At 43.4% G+C, this 26,108-nt stretch overlaps 1 protein-coding gene across 6 annotated transcripts in view; it reads right to left on the minus strand.

Moving 5' to 3' along the window:
- Nucleotides 1–26,108, minus strand: part of OSBPL3 (oxysterol binding protein like 3) — a 240,803-nt gene that overhangs the window by 76,378 nt on the left and 138,317 nt on the right. For 4 of the 6 annotated variants that reach the window (XM_056519828.1, XM_056519829.1, XM_056519830.1 and 1 more), the window contains one exon: nucleotides 4,478–4,594. In XM_056519828.1, coding sequence (XP_056375803.1) covers nucleotides 4,478–4,594 — 117 coding nt within the window. Of the gene's footprint in view, nucleotides 1–4,477; nucleotides 4,595–14,153; nucleotides 14,404–20,377; nucleotides 20,478–26,108 lie in introns of those variants that run through there. The other 2 variants (XM_056519833.1, XM_056519832.1) reach the window with 2 other exon arrangements.

Raw genomic sequence — 26,108 nt, forward strand, 5'->3', positions numbered from 1 at the left:
TGGTATGGCCAGCATAGAATTCCTGACAGACTCCCTTTAATTCCGTATACGAACTATACAAAGGTAACTAAAATGTTATACATCTGATTATTAGTTTGAATTAATAAATAAAGATGGTTTACTTTACAGATCGTGTCAGGTTATTGTACAATGCATGTTCTCATCATATTAAAAATACTGCAGCTCGTTTTCTGGGACCTCAGATATCAATGGAGTACGCCATTGGTTCTTTGTCTAAAGAGCATATTATGTAACATAATGATAATAATAGGTTTTAACAAAGGAGTAGCAAAAACATTAATACATCATTGGATGTGTATTGAGAAGAAAACATTATGTAACTAATAATGTAAAGCAAAGTACTTAAAGTATACACTGAACCTCAATACAATGTGGAGTTACGGTCTAATAAAAAACAAAAGCCAAAGTTTTGCTGCATCTTTAATGAATAAACATACTTTCCTAGTTTAGCTGTCAACATAACAACCATGAGCTACTAACTTAAAAGCTCAATACATTTAGATAGAAAATTCTCTTTGATATCATCTGGGCTAATGAGCTCTGCGGTGACTGAAGCAGCGAATTACCATAGAGTGTTTAAGGTGCCTGGATTTACTGCGGGATTATTATATATTAGGTGAGCACGTACGTCAAGGGAACGGAGAACAAAGACTTTTTTCCTCAACAAACATTCATGTGGTTATAGTTATTATTGCAAATAATGATGTTACAACTGTACCAAGTCCTATGCCTCCAAGCGGTCATGTAATAGAGTTACAACAAAGTTTGCAGACAAAGTCTATTTCGCCACGATTTACCAGTGATGAATCCACATTTCCCAATATATATATATATATATATATATATATATATTTTGGGAAATGTGGATATATATATATATATATATATATATATACACACACACAAAAAGGTATTGCAGTACTAGTTATCCCAGTCCGTGTGGGGTGCCAGCGCCCAGACTTGATCAGAGTCCTCGTAGTATAGAAATAGAAAAGCGCAGCACTCCTCCAGTACGTGAAAAAAAAGTGGATTTATTTGCTCACATGTAAAGCAGCTTGCTGCGCTTTTCTATATATATATATATATATATATATATATATATATATACACATACACACACATATACTGAGGGACTAATACCTTACCTGTACCGATCTCATTACCAGACCCATACTGGGATAGCAGTGCCTAGCCTTTTCTCTATCAGTATACTACTATATATACACACACACATACAGTCAGGTCTATAAATATTGGGACATTGACACAATTCTAAAATGTTTGGCTCTATACACCACCACAATGGATTTGAAAAGAAACTAACACGATTTCCTTTAACTGCAGATTGTCAGCTTTAATTTGAGGGTATTAAAATCCAAATCAGGTGAACGGTGTAGAAATTACAACAGTTTGCATATGTGCCTCCCACTTGTTAAGGGACCAAAAGTAATGGGACAGAATAATACTCAAAAATCAAATTTGCTATTTTTAATTGGTTGCAAATTCTTTGCAGTCAATTACAGCCTGAAGTCTGGAACGCATAGACATCACCAGACATTGATGCAACTGTCCTCAGTTTCTGCTTGTTCTTGGGGCATTTTCCCTTCAGTTCTGTCTTCAGCAAGTGAAATGCATGCTCAATCGGATTCAGGTCAGGTGATTGACTTGGCCACTACATAACATTCCAATTATTTCCCTTAAAAACTCTTTGGTTGCTTTTGCAGTATGCTTTGGGTCATTGTCCATCTGCACTGTGAAGCGCTGTCCAATGAGTCCATCCTGCTGCTTTTGTCAGCAGTCTCATCATTAATAAATACAAGAGAAGCAGTTCCATTGGCACCATACATGCCCACTATGCCATGACACTACCACCACCATGCTTCACTGATTAGGTGTATGATTAGGATTATGTTCCTTTCCTTCTCCATACTCTTCTCTTCCCATCACTCTGGTACATGTTGATCTTGGTCTCATCTGTCCACAGGATGTTGTCCCAGAACTGTGAAGGCTTTTTTAGATGTCCTTTGGCAAACTCTAATCTGGCCTTCCTGTTTTTGAGGCTCACCAATGGTTTCCATCTTGTGGTGAACCCTCTGTATTCACTCTGGTGAAGTCTTCTCTTGATTGTTGACTTTGACACACATACACCTACCTCCTGGAGAGTGTTCTTCATCTGGCCAACTGTTGTGAAGGGGGTTTTCTTTACCAGGGAAAGAATTCTTCGGTCATCCTCCACAGTAGATTTTCTTATTCTTCCGGGTCTTTTGGTGTTGCTGAGCTCACAGGTGCGTTCCTTCTTTTTAAGAATTTTCCAAACAGTTGTTTTGGCCACGCCTAATGCTTTGACTCTCTCTCTGATGGGTTTGTTTTGTTTTTTTTCAGCCTAATGATGGCTTGCTTCACCGATAGTGACAGCTCTTTGGATCTCATCTTGAGAGTTGACAGCAACATATTCCAAATGCAAATAGCACACTCGAAATGAACCCTGGACCTTTTATCTGCTCATTGTAATTGGGATAATGAGAGAATAATACACACCTGCCCATGGAACAGCTGAGAAGCCAATGGTCCCATTACTTTTGGTCCCTTAGCAAGAGGGAGGCACATATGCAAACTGTTGTAATGCCTACATTGTTCATTTGATTTGGATGTAAATACCCTCAAATTAAAGCCTACAGTTAAAGCACATCTTGTTCATTTCATTTCAAATCCATTGTGGTGGTGTATAGAGCCAAAAATGTTAGAATTGTATCGCTGTCCCAATATTTATGGACCTGACTGTAATTTTTTACAATTTTCATGCTTATTTTTTTCCATTTATTTTATACACTTATTTCAATATAATTATGATTTTTCACATATATATTTTATCACATACAGTAGAATCTCCCAATAGCGGACACTCACGGGGAATAAATAAGTGTCCGCTATTGAGAGATGTCCCCTATTGGGAAAAAGGCTCAAAACTCTTCCTAAATGACAGAATACTGTACTGTACTCACTCCAGAGTAGAATTCCATATAAAACATGACAAAAAGCAATATTACAGTAGAATCTACCAGTGTCGTATAATCACACCTTGTATCCTTTCATCCCCCCTTTATACCCTGTCATCTTATTTCCCCATGCATTGTGCTAAATTATCCCCCCCCCCTTACCCCCTGTGCCACATAATTTCCCCTTGATCCCCACTCCCGTGCCATTTCATTCCCCCTTCATTCCCCTCTGTGTAAATTGTTGATGTATTTGCACCGAGGGCGATAAAGGGGGAATTAAATAGCACCGGGGGGGGGGGGGGGGGGGGAAATAAAAAAGTAATGATGTGGCACTGCGGTAATAAAGATAAAGGGCAGGATGGTTTGGCACAGAGGAATAATGTGGCACAGGGGGCATCAGAGAAGGAGGGGGGGTGAATTATGTGACTGGCGGACGTACAGAAGCAGGAGACCACTGTTTAAACATTGATCTTCTGCTGTGCTGGGGTTTTTGCAGGGAGTCGCAACGCGGGCCTGGGCCCCTTTTGCTGGGGGTATTGGCTGTACCCCATGACAATGGCCCTGTGTACAAGTTAGGGCCGGCACATAAGCCTGGTTTTCCCCTATTGGGAATGTTTTATCCCCTAATGGGAGTGCTTTGTCCCCTATTGGGTGTTTCCCCGTCCGCTATTGGGAGTGTCCCCTATTTGGAGGGTGCAAATACATTAAGTCTTATAGGACTCTGCCGGGGAATTAAAAACTGTCCGCTATTGGGAGGTGTCCCCTATTGGGAGGTGTCCGCTAAGGGAGATTTTACTGTATTTGGGATATCATATAAAAATTTGCAACAAACTTGCGATGCGTGAGTATGGCCACTAAGGGCACAGGTCGCATATCTCAAACTGCTAGGAATCTAAATCATATACAGGTAGACATCAATAGCAAATATCATGTAGTTGCACCCCTAGGTGTATAACAATTAAACTTCTGGTTCACAGGTATACTAAGGAGTGTCTGAAGTGTGACTCAGTACATTCTTCTTGGATGCCATTGTTATCAGGCCCATGCTTAAAACTAGGTGCAGCTTGAACAAAAACAAAAGATTGCTTCTGAGCAGAGGTCCCCGACCCAGTCCTCAAGTAATTGTCAAAAGTTCAGGAATAACTAAAAAGACCTGGAATGTTGAAGGGCCTTGGGGACTGTGTTGGGGACCTCTGCTTTAGGGGGTTTGTGCAAACTATCTTGGTTGATCCGCACAACCCATCAAACAGCACCAATCTAATGCTACTCGCACTTCAGACACCTGCAATTATCCTTTTATGTACTTCTATCGTTGCTGTGTACTGCATTGTGTGTATTGGGAGCATGTCATTTAATGTCTTTTTGCAAATCCTGAGTCTAACAATGGTGGTTTAGATCAGTCATGTCGAGCTGCAGATAAAACAAAGCCAAAGCTACAGCTTCAATGAACGAAGACAAACCTTGTGCCAGCCTTTTAGGGGCCATTTTCTTTTCTTAAGTAAGAAACCCTCCTTTTTTTTAGGTTCCTGTGTACAGCTTGTGCTTCCTCTGAGGCCCTCGACAATTTCCCAGCTATCCTGTTGAGAGAAAAGAGGAGTTTATAGACGGGTCAGTCACTGGATTAAACTAAATCAATATGGTATACTGAAAATCTATATTACAAAGAAAGCAAAAGCGATCCTAAACTCCCATAACATGCCATCAAATTATTTTATTTTATTATGTATAACAAGATTATTTTCGGTTTCTTATATAGCACCAGCACATAACCCACATATTGGCCCGGATTTACTATCCCCTCCAGACAGTTTAGTCTTCGATCTTGAGACACAACTTTGGCACACGTTTTTATGTGCCAAAATGTTAGCAAATTGTGACACTTAAAGGGGTATTCCAGGAATGCTTTTCATTTTACTATGCTACAGGGGCTGTAAAGTTAGTGTAGTTCATAATATAGTGTCTGTATCTGTGTGTGACGGTTTTCTCACAATTCTTATGTGATTTTCACCCCAATATTTATTTTTAACAGCATACAAAATTACTGTTGTCTCAGATTTTTCCCAGGTTGCAATGCGGCCGAGACCTGACTCACTAGTCAGCTGATGACAGGAAGCCTGTCTGCTTCAATGGGTGGAGCGATCGCTTGGTGGGACAGAGATCAACTGCAACAATGCAACAGCTGTAGGCACCCTGACTGAAAACCACAGGTCTTTTGAATGGATTCAGCTCATTATGTTTCAATGGGTGGGGCGGCTGATGTGTGGGAGGGAGGAAAATGTAATTATGGGATTTGTAGTAAAAAAAAGAAAAAGAAAAGTCAAACAGGAAATACCAGTTCACAAAAGCTAGTCACAGCATTATGGTAACCTCACAACATAGCCATTTAGCCCCAAGACAAGCGGAAATTCTTCCTAAGCATGTCCATTACTGTCTGCCAGGTACGTACTAAAATCACCTTATGGTGGAGAACCCCTTTAAAGAAGAAACCTAAACAACACCACAAATTGCATTTTTAGCGTTGGCTGTCCAACAGTTTGGAGACCACTGGCCTAGATTATCAGTGGGGCTCATTTGCTTTTGTTTTTGTAGAATTACATCTCAACTAACTAAAAGAAACAACAAATAATCAACAATTTTTTGACAGTAATTGAAACTAACCAAACCTTCCCTACTACCCTTGGCAGCTATACACAGCCCCATTCGATGACCAAGAAGAAAAGGGCTAGTTTTCAGAATTACAATAGTGAGAGCAGCACATTTTTGATGAGGAAAGTGGGTGGACCTTACAATCCATGGCTGCCCTTGGGTCATTTTGGGGAAGAAGGTCAACATATATTGGTGTCATTTACATAGGAAGATACATTTATCAGCTGATAAATGAGCAAATGCATTAAAGGGGTACTCCGGTGGAAAACAATTGTTTACAAATCAACTAGTGCTAGAAAGTTATACAGATTTATAAATTATTTTTATTTAAAAATCCTATCAGCTACTGTATGCTCCAGAGAAAGATGTGTAGTTCTTTTCTGTCTGACCACAGTGCTCTCTGCTGACACCTCTGTCCATGTCAGGAACTGTCCAGAGCAAGAGCAAATCTCCATAGCAAACCTCACCTGCTCTGGAAAGTTCCTGACACTGACAAAGGTGTCAGCAGAGAGCACTGTGCTCAGACTGAAAATAACTTCACAACTTTCTTAAGAGCTTACAGCTGCTGATGAGTACTGGATGGGTGAAGATTTTTAAATAGAAGTAATTTACAAATCTGTATAACTGTCGGACACCAGTTGATTTGTGAAAAATTATTTTCCACCAGAATACCCCTTTAAGAAAGCAAAAAATAGCAGAGCAGACTGTTTAAGGCCATGTTCACATGGCGGAAATTTTGCTGAAGGACCTCACGGAAATGCGTGGTCACTATAGACGGCAATATATTTCCGCAGAACAAATCGACATTTTCATTCTTTCGGCAGACACCAGAATATAAATGTTCCTGCAGCGGAAATTCCGCCAGGTGAACGTTGCAGCAGAATCATATTGAAACTAATGGAATGCAACGGAATTTCTGAGCAAAATTTTTCCGCCAGATTTTGCTTTCTCGGGAGGAATTTTTTTTTTTTTCCTCCTGAGTAACCCTTTAATTTAGCAGGATACACGTCTCCCTTTGTAATAGGGGATGTGTGGCCTATGAAGAATTGAAGCAAAGCCCCACAAATATAATCCAGCCAGCCCTGCCCGCATAATAATCAAGCCATATAACGGTCTCAGACAAACGCGCAGATCTACAAGACAAGTGCTTGTTGAGTGAAGGTTTTAACACTTAGACTCACTTGCCCCAGGATAAGGAAAATGGGATGCCCCGAACCAGGCTACATATAGGGTCCCTCTGTATATACCCCTTGAAAGAGTACCTTCAACGATGGCCCAGGTGGCTGGATATTGGTTTATATCTCTGCCAGAGACCAATGCCATCAGGAGACGGATGTGCCAGAAGTCCCATAGACTTACATAAGCAAATCAGTCTCCTGATAGTGTTAGCTGAGGAAAGTCTTGGGCTATGCAGCACAGTGGAATTTAACAATTTTCTAGCCATCCGTACAGTCAACGGAAAAACGCTTGAACTCATTTTAGTTTATACAAGGTGCACACTAGAGATGAGCGAACTTACAGTAAATTCGATTCGTCACGAACTTCTCGGCTCGGCAGTTGATGACTTATCCTGCATAAATGAGTTCAGCTTTCAGGTGCTCCGGTGGGCTGGAAAAGGTGGATACAGTCCTAGGAGACTCTTTCCTAGGACTGTATCCACCTTTTCCAGCCCACCGGAGCACGTGAACTAATTTACGCAGGATAAGTCATCAACTGCCGAGTCGAGAAATTCGTGACGAATCGAATTTACTGTAAGTTCGCTCATCTCTAGTGCACACTATTACCGAGACAGCTGCTTGTCTATCAGCATAGTGTATACAGAGAAAGCATTTTCTTTAAAAACAGAAAACGAGGGCGCCTTATTTTTGTCTCTTCACCTTGGTAGAAATAAAGCTTTAGCAAAATTGAGAATGCTGTGGACTTTATGTGAGAGTCACACATTTATCAAAAACACATCACCCTCTTACAATCTGGTGGAACCACCTCCAATGATTTATTACAGCTGGCTGTCGTGTTTCCGGAGCACTTCTCTTGAACACTACAATTAATAAAAGGATAGACCGCAATATTACTTCACATTTGAACCTGATACCTACAAATGTTCTTGAGACAAAAAGAGGGGTATAGTCTTCTACAAGAGCTTGTGGATGTTAAGTTGTTCTTTTCTGTCTGCCCACAGTGCTCTCTGCTGACACTTCTGTCTGTGTCAGGAACTATACGGAGTTGGAGCACAAAGCCACAAAGCAAACTTCTCCTGCTCTGGACAATTCCCGACATGGACAGAGGTGTCAGCAGAGAGCATTGTGGTCAGAAGGAAAAGAACTATACAACTTCCTCTGTAGTATACAGCAGCTGATAAGTACTCGAAGGATTAGGATTTTTAAACAGAAGTAATTTAGAGTACCCCTTTAAAACAGTTAAAGGGGTTGTTTGGTGGGATAATTTTATTTTTAAAAGGGACAGACTGGGTAAAAGGGTAAAGTAAGCAATACTTACATCCCCAAACTAGTGCTGGGCGGTATACCGGTATGAACCGGATACCGTTTTTTTTTTCTCCCACGGTATGGATTTTTGCCCATACCGCTATACCGGTCGGCCCCTCCCCCACCCTCCGAGTCAATAAAAAGAATGAAACTTACCCGTAATGGGGGTGGTCCGGGCCATCCATCCTTCCTGTAGTGTCTGGCGGCATTCTGGGTGGAGGGTGAACCGGTCCGGGCTGTCCTTCTTCTCCGGGGGTCCTCTTCTCCACTCCGGGCAGGCTCCGGCCTAGTACGCTGCATAGACGCCGTCTACGTCAGGTGCGTAGCTGCGCACGGACGACACTGCGCAGCGGCGTCTATGCAGCGTTACTAGGCCGGAGCCTGCCCGGAGTGGAGAAGAGGACCCCCGGAGAAGAAGGACAGCCCGGACCGGTTCACCCTCCACCCGGAATGCCGCCGGACACTACAGGAAGGATGGATGGCCCGGCTCACCCTCCCCGGACGGTCCCTGCAGCAACTGGGAAGGGGAGTCAGGGTTCTGGGATGGACAGGGGTCTGTATAATATACTATACCTACAGTAGGCTCTCCAGCTGTTGAGGCCCTCCAGCTGTTGCAAAACTACAACTCCCAGCATGCTCGGACAGCCAACGGCTGTCCGGGCATGCTGGGAGTAGTAGTTTTGCAACAGCTGGAGGCACCCCTAGTTGGGAAACACTGACCTATACTATACACTACTATATAGTCCAACATGCTGGGAGTAGTAGTTTTGCAACAGCTGGAGGCACCCCTAGTTGGGAAACACTGACCTATACTATACACTACTATATAGTCCAACATGCTGGGAGTTGTAGTTTTGCAACAGCTGGAGGCTGTAGGGTTGTTTGTTACATCTATTTAAAAGGGTACTCCACTGCCCCAGTGTTCAGATAATTTAGTTCCAAAAGCCCATTTAGTTCCGCTACGCCACCTCAATGCAAGTCTCAATGTAAAAAAAAAAAATACCGTGGAATACCGTGAAAAATACCGTGATACTCATTTTTGGTCATATCGCCCAGCACTACCCCAAACCCTACTGTTCTGATGTTCACCAGGTCCCCAATGATCTCCACTTCCCGGTCTGTCTCCACACAAAGGTAAAGCCCAGTTAGCCAATTTATTGGAAGGGAAGGGACATCGGTGAGGACAGTGATTGGCTGAGTGGGTATTTCCTATCATGTGTGTCAATACAAGGACAGGAAGTGGAGATAAACACAAGTCTTCTTCTCTCCTTAGCCCAGTCTTAAATACTAGTAAATAACACTTGATAAAGCCGGTGTGAGACCGGTGAAACGTAGTCCTCTGCACGCTATGGAATAAATCTATTTGTTTTGACTGCAACAGTGGTGTGCTGCATTCTATTTCGCCTACTAGTATATAACAGCTATTTTTGCTCCTTTATACACTGATCAGTACAGTGTGAGACTATAAAGGTATTGTCAGTATTGAAGTCAAAGGCTTGGAAGTTGCATGTTTCTAAGTGACCTAGTACAAGATTTGTAACAAGAATGATGATATGTGGACTTTGGTGATAAATATCAGAGACTGCAGCGGATGAGAAGGAAGACGTCATCTGACCTTTACCTTTTGTTCAATGCTAAAATCAAGTCTGCCAACCTCTAGAATAAAACCATACAAATTAAACTTAAAATGACTATTCAAAGTGATAACTTGCTTTGGATATTTAACCTCTGTATACTTCCCAGGTGCTAACTTCTCAATACCGGAATTTCCCTTTTATTTTATTTTGGCTGATACATATGGTTATGTATAGGTGCACATTTGGCCATATTTTAGATACTCCTGAGCAAGTAGGATGCTTTAGCGATGCACATGGGGCTGGGTTAAGTGCAGAACTTTTTTTTCTGGACATATGGCTTTATTTATTTGTTTAAAGGGGTACTCCCATAGAAAACTTTTTTATTTTTTTTAAATCAACTTGTGCCAGAAAGTTAAACAGATTTGTAAATTACTTCTATTAAAAAACCTTAATCCTTCCAGTATTTATTAGCTGTTGAATATTACAGGGGAAATGGTTTTCTTTTTGGAACACAGAGCTCTCTGCTGACATCATGACCACAGTGCTTTCTGCTGACATCTCTGTCCATTTAAAGAACTGTCCAGAATAGGAGAAAATCCCCATAGAAAAAATATGCTGCTCTGGACAGTTCCTAAAATGGACAGAGATGTCAGCAGAGAGCACTGTGCTTGTGAAGTCAGCAGAGAGCACTGTGCTCGTGAAGTCCATTTTAGGAACTGTCCAGAGCAGCGTATATTTGCTATGGGGATTTTCTCCCAGTTCTTAAAATGGACAGAGATGTCAGCAGAGAGCAATGTGGTCATGATGTCAGCAGAGAGCTCTGTGTTCCAAAAAGAAAACCATTTCCTCTTTCATATTCAGCAGATAATAAGTACAGGAAGGATTAAGATTTTTTAATAGAAGAAATTTACAAATCTGTAACCACCAGTTGATTTAAAAAAATTTTTTTTAAAGTTTCCACGGGAGTACCCCTTTAAGAAATTTACTTGATGACATATAAAGTTTACTGTTACTATTTTTCTGAACTTTTACCTTAAAGTTTTTTTCTCCCACAAGAACTTATATTGTAGCTTGGACTTCATCATAATTTTGTTTTGCACAGATATTAAATGGACATCTGTCAACAGTGTCACCCGCGCTAACCTGCTGGTGAAAGATACTAGTGCACTGCACTGCTGAGCTCCACCCCCACAAGTATAGCATCTAGCGGATACAGAGCCGGTCCTGGACCAGAAGTCGCTGAAAAGCAAAGATCTTCACACAAAACACAACAGCACTGACTGCTCGACTAGGACCTGCTGAGTATTAACTACATACTAGAAGTGTATGATGTGATGACACAATCATGTGACCAGCACATGTGGGGGGGGGGGGGGGCGGAGACCCCCCCATGACCATTTGATAAGAGCTGGGCGGGCAGTTGAGTGCACCAAACAACTGGGAAGCCCCCTCCCCAGAGCGCCAAAGCACTTTATTTGCAAATTTGGATTTTTGGGCATAACTAGGGAACGGGGCAACATACGGAAAAAAGTAAAACAGTGTTGAAATCGGCTTTACCCACATTATTACCCTGTACCAGCAGGTAAGTACGGGTGACACTGGTAACAAATTCCCTTTAAAGTTTATATCACAGAGTTTTTTTCTTTCTTAGCAGATTTTAATGTTATCTGCGGTTTTAATAAAGTGTCATTCTTAGGGATCGACCGATATCGGTTTTTTAGGGCCGATACCGATAATCGGTGCAGGTTAGGGCCGATAGCCGATAACTTATACCGATATTTCGGTATAAGTTATCGGCTATTTAACCCGCTGCGACACCGCTGCAGATCATTGATTTAAAGCGGGCGCTTTAAATCAATGATCTGCAGTGGCTTTTGCAGGGCCGTAGACCACCGCCGCCACCACCCGCTTCTCTCCCCTACCTGTCAGGGTGGTCCGGGCCATCCATCCATCGTTCATGTAGTGTCCGGGGGCGTTCCGGGTGGAGGGTGGTCCGGTCCGGGCTGTCCTTCTCCGGCGGTCATCTTCTCCACTCCGGGCAGGCTCCGGCCTAGTACGCTGCAGACATGTCGCTGCGCAGTGACGCCCGTGCACAGCGACGCACCTGACGTCACGGAGTAGCGGCGTCTATGCAGCGTACTAGGCCGGAGCATGCCCGGAGTGGAGAAGAAGACCGTGGGCGAAGAAGGACAGCCCGGACCGGACCACCCTCCACCCGGAACGCCCCCGGACACTACATGAAGGAAGGATGGCCTGGACCACCCCCATTATGGGCAAGTTTAATTTTTTTATTGACTCGGAGGGTGGGGGAGGGGCCCGACCGGTATAGTGGTATGGGAAAAAATCCATACCGGTATACCGCCTAGCATCACGGTGGGTCGGGGGTGCGGTGCGGCGGGTCGAGGGGGTGGCGGTCGCGGTGCGGTGGGGGCGGTGCGGGGGGCGGGGCATTATCGGCAAGATAATTGCCGATACCGATAATGCCCAAAATCGTGATTATCGGCCGATAATATCGGCCATACCGATAATCGGTCGATCCCTAGTGGCACCAGCACAGCAAGTTTTGAGCAAATATCTCCTTCCGTTCGGCCGTAATTGCAAGAAGTTTGTGCATCTTCTATGTTCGTCGCGGTCAATGGGAAAAGGCGCTTATCTGCAATCTAGGTGTTTCTGCGTGCTGCTCCTGCCCAAAGAGTGCCCAGTGGAAAACGACAACGCAGGCATGTCGGGTGCCACTGTCTGCACCAGCACAGCAAGTTTTGAGCAAATATCTCCTTCTGTTCGGCCGTAATTGCAAGAAGTTTGTGCATCTTCTATGTTCGTCGCGGTCAATGGGAAAAGGCGCTTATCTCCTATCTAGGTATTTCTGCATGCTGCGCCTGCCCAAAGAGTGCCCGGCTGAAAACGACAACGCAGGCATGTCGGGTGCCACTGTCTGCACCAGCACAGCAAGTTTTGAGCAAATATCTCCTTCCGTTCGGCCGTAATTGCAAGAAGTTTGTGCAAACTTCTATGTTCGTCGCGGTCAATGGGAAAAGGCGCTTATCTGCAATCTAGGTGTTTCTGCGTGCTGCGCCTGCCCAAAGAGTGCCCGGCTGAAAATAACAACGCAGGCATGTCGGGTGCCACTGTCTGCACCAGCACAGCAAGTTTTGAGCAAATATCTCCTTCCGTTCGGCCGTAATTTTAAGAAGTTTGTGCATCTTCTATGTTCGTCGCGGTCAATGGCAAAAGGCGCTTATCTCCTATCTAAGTATTTCTGCATGCTGCGCCTGCCCAAAGAGTGCCCGGCTGAAAACGACAACGCAGGCATGTCGGGTGCCACTGTCTGCACCAGCACAGCAAGTTTTGAGCAAATATCTCCTTCCGTTCGGCCGTAATTGCAAGAAGTTTGTGCATCTTCTATGTTCATAGCGGTCAATGGGAAAAGGCGCTTATCTGCAATCTAGGTGTTTCTGCGTGCTGCGCCTGCCCAAAAAGTGCCCGACTGAAAACGACAACGCAGGCATGTCGGGTGCCACTGTCTGCACCAGCACAGCAAGTTTTGAGCAAATATCTCCTTCCGTTCGGCCATAATTGCAAGAAGTTTGTGCATCTTCTATGTTCGTCGCGGTCAATGGCAAAAGGCGCTTATCTCCTATCTAAGTATTTCTGCATGCTGCGCCTGCCCAAAGAGTGCCCGGCTGAAAACGACAACGCAGGCATGTCGGGTGCCACTGTCTGCACCAGCACAGCAAGTTTTGAGCAAATATCTCCTTCCGTTCGGCCGTAATTGCAAGAAGTTTGTGCATCTTCTATGTTCATAGCGGTCAATGGGAAAAGGCGCTTATCTGCAATCTAGGTGTTTCTGCGTGCTGCGCCTGCCCAAAAAGTGCCCGACTGAAAACGACAACGCAGGCATGTCGGGTGCCACTGTCTGCACCAGCACAGCAAGTTTTGAGCAAATATCTCCTTCCGTTCGGCCATAATTGCAAGAAGTTTGTGCATCTTCTATGTTCGTCGCGGTCAATGGGAAAAGGTGCTTATCTGCAATCTAGGTGTTTCAATCTAAGTCTTCTAACTTTCTCTCGCTACTAAGATGTTCCGGAAAAAGCAATATGGTGAGAAAGGAAATGTAAGAGAGTGCTGACATCTATTATAGACTACAGACTATGTTGAGCAGTAGGGCACATCGCGTGACAACACTCACAAGCAATCGCCTGCCCAATTTTATTGCTGGATGCAAGCCAAAAAGGGAATCCCCAGGAGAACACATGAACTTTTTTTCTAGGCCCCACCAATGATTAATATTCTTCACTGAGAATCCATATGAATCCCTTTAAGAAAACAACAATAAGCTAACAGCTAAATAACAAAATTCAATGTATAACCATAAAGTCACTTTGTGCTATTATAGTAATGTGTAGCTTCCTAACAACATAAAAGCACACCTTGTACAAAAGCGCATGGAATATATATATTACAGTAACTGCATCTTCTGATATGTCATACAAGCAGGTAATATATTTGGGGGGGGGGGGGGTGCAGGAAATGGGACCCTCAATGATGTTCTGAATCAGTTAGCACTGAAAAGGCTTTCAGGTAAAAAGAAAAATCAGCATTTCCTGAATGTTCCTGGAACAACAGGTTGTAGAAATATTTTTACGAGAACACAAATGCTTATGTCCTCCTGATCCTGTATAATTTTGGATGGCAAATGACTGTGTGGACAAGGATTATCGCCATAGTGGAGCTTAAAAAGGAAATCTGTCATCAGTGTCACCTGTCAGTACAGACAGGTAGTGCAGGTGACACCAATGACAACGGTATTTACCTTGTCCCGTTGCGTGCAGTCGTTCTTCTGTAATCTTCTCCGGTATTTTCAGCTCTGGGCCCGGCTTGGAACATGGGCGGAGCTTAGTGACGTTACCGCTGCTGTTCTCTGCTGGGTCCCACTACTAGAGAACACCAGCGGTGATGTCACTAAGCTCTGCCCATGCTCCAAGCCGGGCCCGGAGCTGAAGATACCGGAGAAAATTACCAAAGAATGACTGCACGGAATGGGACTAGGTAAGTACCGTTGTCATCAGTGTCACCTGCATTACCTGTCTGTACCGACAGGCTAGTGCAGGTGACACTGATGACAGATTTCCTTTAACCCCTTAAGGACTCGGCCCATTTTGGCCTTAAGGACTCAGACAATTTAATTTTTACGTTTTCATTTTTTCCTCCTCGCCTTCTAAAAATCATAACTCTTTTATATTTTCATCCACAGACTAGTATGAGGGCTTGTTTTTTGCGCGACCAGTTGTCCTTTGTAATGACATAATTCATTATATCATAAAATGTATGGCGCAACCAAAAAACACTATTTTTGTGGGGAAATTAAAACAAAAAACGCAATTTTTCTAATTTTGGAAGGTTTCGTTTTCACGCCGTACAATTTATGGTAAAAATGACATGTGTTCTTTATTCTGAGGGTCAATACGATTAAAATGATACCCATTATTACATACTTTTCTATTATTGCTGCGCTTAAAAAAAAATCACAAACTTTTTAACCAAATTAGTACGTTTATAATCCCTTTATTTTGATGACCTCTAACTTTTTTATTTTTCCGTATAAGGGGCGGTATGGGGGCTTATTTTTTGCGCCATGATCTGTACTTTTTTTTTGATACCACATTTGCATATAAAAAACTTTTAATACATTTTTATAATTTTTTTTAAAATAAAATGTATTAAAAAAGTAGGAATTTTGGACTTTTTTTTTTCCTCGTTCACCGTACGGGATCATTAACATTTTATTTTAATAGTTCGGACATTTACGCACGCGGCGATACCAAATATGTCTATAAAAAAAAAATTTTTACGCTTTTTGGGGGTAAAATAGGAAAAAACTGACGTTTTACTTTTTTATTGGGGGAGGGGATTTTTCACTTTTTTTTTTACTTTTACATTTTTTTACACACTTGAATAGTCCCCATAGGGGACTATTCATAGCAATACCATGATTGCTAATACTGATCTGTTCTATGTATAGGACATAGAACAGATCAGTATTATCGGTCATCTCCTGCTCTGGTCTGCTCCATCACAGACCACAGCAGGAGACGCCGGGAGCCGGACGGAGGAAGGTGAGGGGACCTCCGTGCGGCGTTCTGAATGATCGGATCCCCGCAGCAGCGCTGCGGGCGATCCGATCATTCATTCAAATCGTGCACTGCCGCAGATGCCGAGATCTGTATTGATCCTGGCACCTGAGGGGTTAATGGCGGACACCCGCGAGATCGCGGGCGTCGGCCATTGCCGGCGGGTCCCTGGCTGCGATAAGCAGCCGGGATCAGCCGCGCATGACACGGGCATCGCTCCGATGCCCGCGGTTATGCTTAGGACGTAAATGTACGTCCTGGTGCGTTAAGTACCACCGCACCAGGACGTACATTTACGTCCTGCGTCCTTAAGGGGTTAAAGAGTACTACGGCGAAAATTTACTTACCACCTATCCACAGGATAGGGGATAAGTAGCTGATCCCGGGGGGGTCTGACCGCTGGGGCCTCCCCTCATCTCCACTACGGGACCCCAGGGCTCTTAATAAGGAGCATGTGTCATCTACCGGTAGACAGCATGTACTTTATTCATTTATATGGGAGCGGCGGCAATGCCCGAGAGCTGTACTTGGGTCTTTTCGGCGCTCCCATAGAAATGAATGCTGCCAGTTCCTTTCAGTCAGGCTAAAAATTGAAGTAATTTGACATTAGTGTCACAGATGTTAGAAAATGAAATCAAAGAAAAAAGGAAATTTGACAGACGGTAGCAATAAGAGTAGGTAATCTTAAAAATCAAAAGAAGCTTGGAAAGTAGATCAGATCTCAATGCTTCCAGGAGCATAAATATGGCCTGTTCACACATATAAAAGAAGAATTATATCCAGATTTGTGGAATAGAGGTAAATGCAAGAATCTGTACAGAACACTTTGATACACAGCAATAAAAAAAATGTATTATAGAATTGTTTGAAGTTCAACTAAGAAGCAATTTGGGAGATAAGAAAAATTATTTTACTAAAGTTTAGTACAGTATAAAGAGAACTTTATTGCATGTTGTTCTAACAATTTAATGGATTGTTCGGTCAATAAATCATTTTTTACATATAATTTGAACTCTTGGGTACAACAAAGCTATCTCTTCAATTGAACTCAAAGGAAACTTACTTGATTTACTCAAAGAGTGCATGTACGGTACTTTTTTTTGTGTATAAAGCTACAGTGGATTTGTAAGTGGTCCCTCAACATACAATGGTAATCTGTTCCAAACGGACCATCGTTTGTTGAAACCATCGCATGTTGAGGGATCCGTGCAATGTAAAGTATAGGACAGTGGTCTACAACCTGCGGACCTCCAGATGTTGCAAAACTACAACACCCAGCATGCCCGGACAGCCGTTGGCTGTCCGGGCATGCTGGGTGTTGTAGTTTTGCAACATCTGGAGGTCCGCAGGTTGAAGACCACTGTTAGAGGAAGTTGTACTCACCTGTCCCCGCCGCTCCGGACCGTCATCGCTGCCTGGGATGTCGCTGTCCATCGCTGTCGCCGCGTCCCCGAGGTGTCCCCAACCCTCCGGTAAGGCCTCTGCTTCCCCGGCATCTGCGCGCTCCGTCGCCGCCATCACGTCGCTACGCATGCCGCTCCTATTGGATGACGGGATGACGCGTTGACGTCGATGGAGAGTGCCGACGATGCAGGGGATCCTGAGGACGCGCCAGAGCCCCGAGGACAGGTAAGAGACATCACCGGAGCTCACGGGGCACCGTAAACGGCTATCCGGCGGCAGCTGAAGCAGTCTGCGCTGCCGGATAGCCGTTTATGCGATGGCCCCGACATAAAAAAGCATCGTATGTTGATGCTGCCTTCAACATGTGATGGCCTCTGAGAGACCATCGTATGTTGAAATTATCGTATGTCGGGGCCATCGTAGGTCGAAGGGTATATTGTATATCCCCATCAATACAGACTAAGATAAAACAATGAATCAATCGACAACTTATAGATTCTGAAATTAGTCGTCAACTAATTGTATTATTGATTAATTGGTTGGTTGATTGGTTGGCCAGCCAATTTCCAAAGTTTACATATACAGTACATAGCTATTATCACTATGTATGGCAGAGGCCACAGGGAGGAAACAAAGAGGGGTATTTTAATAGGCCGTATAAAGAAAGAAAAAAAAAATCATATTTAAATTAAAGAAAAAAATAATAATTTGCTACTCCCCTAAGGCTAGGTTCGCACTATGAAATCTTCAACTAGAAAAATTCCAGCTAGACATCAGAGTGCGGTTTGGCGCTAGGACCACACATACATTGCCATCCCCATAAATGGCAATGTATTCCGCCTAAAGATTGACTGTGATCACTTTCCGCGGCAGACACACTCAACGCAATAAATCCCTCACACAAAAACACACAGAATACCCCCAGTCTGATCCGATCTCCTCCCTTCATTAACTCCCTCTAATCCCTTATTAACTTCCTGACTAATCTAATTTACAAATGATCTTCTCCAATATTGTTGTTAATCCAATTACCGTAATGAAAAAAAAAAATATGGCAACTGTTTAACTATGAAAATAATGGCCAAGATTTGTAAAACCGTGTGAGAGAAAAAAGTGGAGAGATTTTTCCACAGCAGCCAATCACAGCTCAGCTAATGATCTCTGGTAAAGTGAAAGGAGAGCTGTGATTGGTTGCAGTGGAAAAATCTCTCCACTTTTTCTCTCACACAGTTTGAGAAATCTTGGCCAATAAGTTTGCTGCAACCCTAATGCTGTGCTCATACGTTGCGGCTAGAGATGAGCGAACTTACAGTAAATTCGATTCGTCGCGAACTTCTTGGCTCGGCAGTTGATGACTTTTCCTGCATAAATTAGTTCAGCTTTCCGGTGCTCCCGTGGGCTGGAAAAGCTGGATACAGTCCTAGGAGACTCTTTCCTAGGAATGTATCCACCTTTTCCAGCCCACCGGAGCACCTGAAAGCTGAACTAATTTACGCAGGATAAGTCATCAACTGCCGAGCCGAGAAGTTCGTGACGAATCGAATTTACTGTAAGTTCGCTCATCTCTTGTTGTGGCTAATAAGTGGTGGCAAGCTAATTGCCAAGAATTACCGAAATCATAGTAAAAATTGCATATTTTGCCCTGATTGCATTACTGCGGTTAAAAGAGCTATTTTTTTTTACCATGATTATGGTCATTCGCAGCTAAACACATACGGTAATTAGCTGCGGTACAGTTAATAAGTCACAATGTGTGAACACACCCCAATACAGACTACAATTAAACATTAGGTGGAGTTCCCCGGCTCATCTGTGTGCTAAGCCAATCTCGTTAGATCCCCACATTCAATTTCGAACAAGTGCATATTGCATGAGATTTATTATAGATCAGGTTATGATTGACAGCAACTCCTTTTTTCCTAATTAATTGATAATCAATACTTGTTATATCAAATAACTATCCATTATAAATTTGTCCAATTTATCCTTTTTGCACTTTTGGCAGCTAAAAATGTGAAAAACAATGAAAAAGTAAGTTTTTCCATTCCAAGACATGACATCTAAAGCTTTCCTTGGAATGTAAAATGTCTTTACTCCACAGAGATCGATAAACTACAAGTCAAATGACATTGATCTTCTTTAGGAAGAAACATAAATTAAAATTTCCATATGTCATCAATGAATAAATATGACTGACACAGAAAAACGTTAGCTTCTTAAAGGAGAAGTCTAGAGATGAGCAAACTTACAGTAAATTTGATTCGTCACGAACTTCTCGGCTCGGCAGTTGATGACTTATCCTGCGTAAATTAGTTCAGCCTTCAGGTGCTCCGGTGGGCTGGAAAAGGTGGATACATTCCTAGGAAAGAGTCTCCTAGGACTGTATCCACCTTTTCCAGCCCACCGGAGCACCGGAAAGCTGAACTAATTTATGCAGGAAAAGTCATCAACTGCCGAGCCGAGAAGTTCGTGACGAATCAAATTTACTGTAAGTTTGCTCATCTCTAGAGAAGTCCATTGAAAGCAATCTTCTGACATGTTATATACAGTAGTTAGAATATTATATAGGTATGCCCCCTAAATGTACATACTCTTAAAAAATATTTTATTGAATTAGTAAAATATTTTATTGAATTTTCAAAGCTTACAAAAGGAATAGGAGGGTCGATCCTAAGCATAGGATCTACAATGTAAGACAAAATATGCTCAACAATACAGGTAAAGAAGCAGTGCCAATAATTAGTATAAGAGATAGAATATCAGTCATGTAACTGAACAACATAAAAAAAATAGAAAACTAACATTTAAATAGGAAACATTTGCTGTCAAATTAGGAGCCAATCTAAGTACACATAAAAGAATTACCGTATATACTCGAGTATAAGTCGAGTTTTTCAGTGAACTCTCCGCCTGTCAATCCCTTCTCAGTGGTCTTTAACCTGCGGACCTCCAGATGTTGCAAAACTACAACTCCAAGCATGCCCGGACAGCCATCGTCTGTCCGGGCATGCTGGGAGTTGTAGTTTTGAAACATCTGGAGGTGTGCAGGTTGAAGACCACTGCCGGGCCTTCGTCCCGTTTAATCATCCAGACCCCCCCCCCTTTAGTTTTCAACTCACCTCCCCTCGGTGGGAATGAAGGGTGAGCTGGTCCGGGCCATTTATGCTGCAGGGACCGTCCGGTGGGGAGGGTTAGTCGTTCCGGGCTGTCCATTTTCGCCGGGAGGCCATCTTCTCTGCTCCGGGCCAGCCCTGGACTAGTGACTTTGCCTTGGCAACGATGCACAGGGACGTCCGTGCGCAGCAGATGTGCCTGAGCATGAACATTCCTGTGCGTCGTCGTCAAGGCAACGTCACTAGGCCGGGGCCAGCCTGGAGCGGAGAAGAGGGCCTCCCGGTGAAAATGGACAGCCCGGAACGACTAACCCTCCCCACCGGACGGTCCCTTCAGCATAGATGGCCCGGACCAGCTCACCCTTCCTTCCCACTGAGTAGAAAACTAAAGGGGGGGGGTCTGGATGATTAAACAGGACGAAGGCCCGGCAGTGGTCTTCAACCTGCGGACCTCCAGATGTTTAAAAACTTCAACTACCAGCATGCCTGGACAGGGATTGACAGGTGGTGATGATGAAGGGGGGGTGATGATGACGGGGGTCTGGATAATGACGGGGGTCTGGATGATAACAGGGGGGGATGTTGACAGGGTGATGATGACGGGGGTGAAAATGACAGGATGATGATGACGGGGGTCTGGATGATGACAGGGGGGGGGGATGATGTATTTCCCACCCTAGGCTTATAGTCGAGTCAATAACTTTTCCTGGGTTTTTGGGGTGAAATTAGGGGCCTTGGCTTATATTCGGGACGGCTTATACTCGAGTATATACGGTATAAGGATTACCTAGACCCCCCCGGGCAAAAAAGAAACAAAAACATAGAGTAATGTCACTGGAACACTTTGAACCAACAGAACCATGCATGCCAGTAGACACCTTATGGAATTTCTAATGCTCCCAGTGAACCTGCTAGTTGAGACTTTATGTACCACTCAGTGTAAACAAATTTGTGTATCATCTGAGGAAAACATTCTTTCAATAAATGGACGCCAAGATCGGAAAAATAGTTTTGTCCCTGTTTCTCCCTTTAGAGAGCAGCTCGACTTTCCACTTAAACTAACTTGGTCAGCGTTTGGATTATTTCCTCTTTGGTCGGAATCTCTGGGCCCAACCATTTATGCATTTTGCTGCCACCAACAATGTCATGTGTATACCCTTAGATGCAATTGTCACCGAGTCAGAGGGATCAGTTGTAACAGGTAAATAATGGAATATGCAATGTAACTCCCGCAATGGAATATTTCTGTCCCAGACTCTGCCCAAAATGGCATGAACCTGTCACTAGTGCTGGGCGGTATGACCAAAAATGTGTATCACAGTATTTTTCAAACTTATGGCGGTTCCACAGTATTTGACTGTATGTTTTTTTCACTCATTTCCCCCAGAAAGCCAGTGGGCCGCGGGCGCTGCAGAACTTCTGATCAGAAGCGCTGCAGTGCCCGCTGCCCACTGACTTTCTGCGCTTGCAGAGGGGAGGTGACAGCTTCCGTCCTCCGGACAGAAGTCCTGCGCCCGCGGCTCACAACTCATTCATTTCCAGCACCGCGGCTCACAGGAGGAGAGCCGTGCCTGCAGGCAACATTATTAGTTCCCCGATGTGGGGACAGTGCTGCGGCTGATAGTTCATTCATTCGAGAAAGGAAGAGGGGCCCGATAGGTATTGCAGTATAGGGAAAAATTCATATCGTAAAGAAAAAACACACCGTTATTCGGTATGAAATGGTATACCGCCCAGCACTACCTGTCATACGCTTATCTTATCCCCACATTCCCTGATGAAACTATATACTATGAAACATATCGGAAGAGGGTTTTTGTTAAGGAAGGGAGATAAGCTGAGCTGTTTAGTCAGGGCAAATGTTGATATACAGTCAGGGCCAGAAGAGGACGACTGTAATCAGGAGACACAAAAGACTTTCTACTAGCACCATGAACATTTTACTAGCCACACAGTACATTTGATTGTGCCACAAAGACACATGTCATTATTTTAAGATATACCCAATAAAAGTTTAATTTTAATATTTAGACTGTTGCACCTTGATAATTGCATATTTTGATCTGCTATTACTCCTTCTATAAATGTAGCTCCTTGAAACATTTCTGAGAATCGTATGAAAGACATCTGTATTTATTTAACCCATAAAACTAGACAATTATTCACCTAATAAAGGATTAGCATTTCCTAAATACCTGCATTAGTCAAGAGACACGCGTCTCAGAAATTACAATTACTTTTACCTTTATTACTCCATTCCACTGATATAAATCATTAACTCTTCCTCATACCATGTCCCTGGATACATTTGATAAGGTCAAAGCTTTGTTTCGCTGTGTTCTGCTTCCTTACCCACTACAGTAGTCAGAACGGCTAAATTCTAATCAGCCGCAGCCACCATTGGGGAGCCTGAAGACAAACACGAAGTAAACCCTAGGTGGGGTGAAGTATCCCAGCACTCAGGTGAATATTCCCTAAAACATACAGCTTTATTTCAATCCTTAAAATAACATAACATGGGGAAATATATAAAATCACATAGTGACCAATGCGTTTTGGGTTTACCCTTTATCAAGGTCTAATCTTCACATAAAACTTCTCCGAATAAATACAACTATATCCATATAGGTCCCTCCCCCTTGCTCCTGATTGTGATCACATCCTATTCACATCAAGGCCTGAAGACAGACTGTTACAGATTCCATTAAACTTATTAAAAAGGGCTAGCCAGGAATGGAAGAACATAGCTGATTTCTTCCACAAAACAGTGCCATGTGTGTACTCAGGTGCATGATATTACAACTCCGCTCACTTTACTTTGATGGAACTGAGCTACCCATTTGTTTACCTGAAGCTCCAGTTTGGCTCCTTCAGGTTAGGTGTAGGACCTGCTTGCTCAGACAATGATTGGCCACAGTGGTGTCCTGTCTCGGCCAGTGATTGGCTGAGTTAGCAGGTCCTGCTCCAAGCTCTCATCTTAGAAACAGGAACAAAACCGGAGATCAGAGGACCATAAGAACAGGAACTGCGGGAGACCAGGGCTTGATATAAAACTGCTTTTATTTATTTATTAATTAATTTAAAAGCCACCCGCAAAATATTAAGTTTTCTTAATGCTGGAATACCCCGTTAAGTCAAAGATCACTTGTGTAAGATGTGCCAGATGTATTAAGTGATGCAGGGAGGCCAGAAAAGTGGCACAGACAATGTGAAAGGGTAAAAAGTTGGATATTTTTGCACAAAATACATCTTGTACAAAATATTTTGACGTTTGTATGCCGGAAACATTTGTACAGCCTTATTAAATTTCTCAGTTCATACAAGAAGTAGCACGGCACTGCGCTTGTGGAGGAAACTAACGTGTTGGATGGATATGCGTCGGTGTAGCTGGGTGCTGCTGGTGGTGCTCTGACACAATAAGATTTTCATATGGTATTCGAAGAGAAGAAAAGAAATCGGCGACTCACCATCTCAGCTGGTATATTCTTCTTTATTGAAGCATACTCACGTTACAATATAACAGAGGGAGAGGGTAGTGGGGGGATAGTGATGTGCGACCGAGCTCCTGTTTCGCACACTAAGTGTGCTTCCTCCGGCCATTATGGCCGGAGGAAGCACACTTAGTGTGCGAAACAGGAGCTCGGTCGCACATCACTATCCCCCCACTACCCTCTCCCTCTGTTATATTGTAACGTGAGTATGCTTCAATAAAAAAGGATATACCAGCTGAGATGGTGAGTCGCCGATTTCTTTTCTTCTCTTCGAATACCTTATTAAATTTCTCTTCTGTTCTTAAAAGGGTTCTCAACTTTGAACAATCCAAGCTAGTAAGAAGGGTCAAAAAGCTGATCAAACAGCAGTCACCTGTGAGGAAACTTGATTGTATGTTTTTATATTCCCTCTAGCACCTCCATAATGGAATTAAAACATTACACAATGTCCACAATGCTTTGTCTAACGGAGGACAGAACAGGTCCTCCTGAGTGAGGCATTGTTACCACACAACTTTCAGAGCCTATTTTTGATCAGTGTTTTTACCAAAATCGGAAGTGGAACCGGCAGAGAAAAACTTTAAAATGAAGAATTGCATCTTTTCAGTGTTTGGGACCCATTCCTGGTTTCGGTAAAAGGAGGCTTACAAAAGAAAAAAAAGAGTAAGAACATATCCGGAGAGACTCTGCAGCCATTGTCTGACCAAGAAGCGTGGATTCTGAACAGAGCACCCTTCTTCTATGGGTTGGAGTAGAATCAAAACAGGGTGACCGTAAGTTCAGGAGGTAGTCCGGCGCAGAGAGGAACCATCAGGGAGCCAGATAAAATCAATGGATTTATTAGATGCAACGCGTTTTGCTGCGCATGCGCAGCTTCATCAGGCAGATGCCTGATGAAGCTGCGCATGTGCAGCGAAACGCGTTGCATCTAATAAATCCATTGATTTTATCTGGCTCCCTGATGGTTCCTCTCTGCACCGGACTAACTCCTGAACTTACGGTCACCCTATTTGGATTCTACTTCTACCCAGGAGGGCTGCAGTGGACCTATACTTATATTCATTCTACACTTTACCTTGTTGTGTGTGGGCGCACAACCAACTTTGGTAAGCGGTTTGGGAATTACCGTCCCCCATCTCCACTAACAAGATCTGGTGATCCCGCACATGAGGCGCCTTCCTTCCTCTCTCTAGATTCTATGGGTTGGAGGAAAGAAGCCTGAAAAAGCCTGACATTATAGCCTGAAAATTTTTTTTTTTTAAAGAAAAAAAAGGCCCCAGTTTTCACATCAGAGTCTGTATTATTTTCCTGAATGTTAAGAGAAAATATGTAGTGTGAACTCTGGTACAACAGGTAAGGGGCAGACACTTTCTCTGTGACAGGTCTGATATGATTAGTGAGGCCATGCATCATTGTTCTGCCTCGTCACCCGTCTAATACTGTGACCTTCTCCTGCTTTAGCTTTGTTATTGTCTGAAATCCATTTACATTAAGGACATTGATTCTTTGAATAATAACATAATCCTCTGGAGAACTTTAAAACGAGGAAGCATTTGGCAGCAGAGTTTGGTGTGAGCAACCGGGAATAAGTAAGCAACCTATTGATCCTAGGGAGGTTTTCCTGGCCTCATTTCACCTTTAGGGAGTTATGTAAAATCTGTTGTCTGGAACAAGCAAAAATCAAAGTGATGGCATTTTATAACCACATTATTAATGAAAAAAGGCTACGCACAACTATGGTACCAGTATCCTGAATGGGATCCTTAGAATGTTTTTGGTGCCACAGATAGTGATCTAAAATACATTCTTGAGAAATGACACCAAGACATTTAGGATGAAGGGATTCCCATGTTCTTTCTCTACAGATTTAGCAAACATTCTTATGATGCCATTTGATTGTTTTCAGGGCATACTTCCCAACCAAGGGCGTGGGGTCATGAGGGGTCCCGCTGCTGGGGTCCCCCTGCGATCTCCCGCAGCACCCAGCGTTCTAAACTAACGCCGAGTTCCTGCGGCAGTGGTCGGGACGTCATGGCCATGCACCCTCGTGACACCACACCCCCTCCATTCATGTCTATAGGCCGACATGCCCCCTCCCATAAACATGGAGGGGGTTTGGTATCACGTCAAGAGGGGGCGTGGCCGTGACATCACAATCCCGGCCTCTGGCTCGAAACGTTCTGAACAAAATGTTCAGAACTCTGGAGCATCGGAGTACCCCTTTAAATGCTATTAGGGACAGGAAG

The sequence above is a fragment of the Hyla sarda genome, chromosome 5, assembly GCF_029499605.1.
Source record: "Hyla sarda isolate aHylSar1 chromosome 5, aHylSar1.hap1, whole genome shotgun sequence".
In the NCBI taxonomy this organism is placed as follows: domain Eukaryota; kingdom Metazoa; phylum Chordata; class Amphibia; order Anura; family Hylidae; genus Hyla; species Hyla sarda.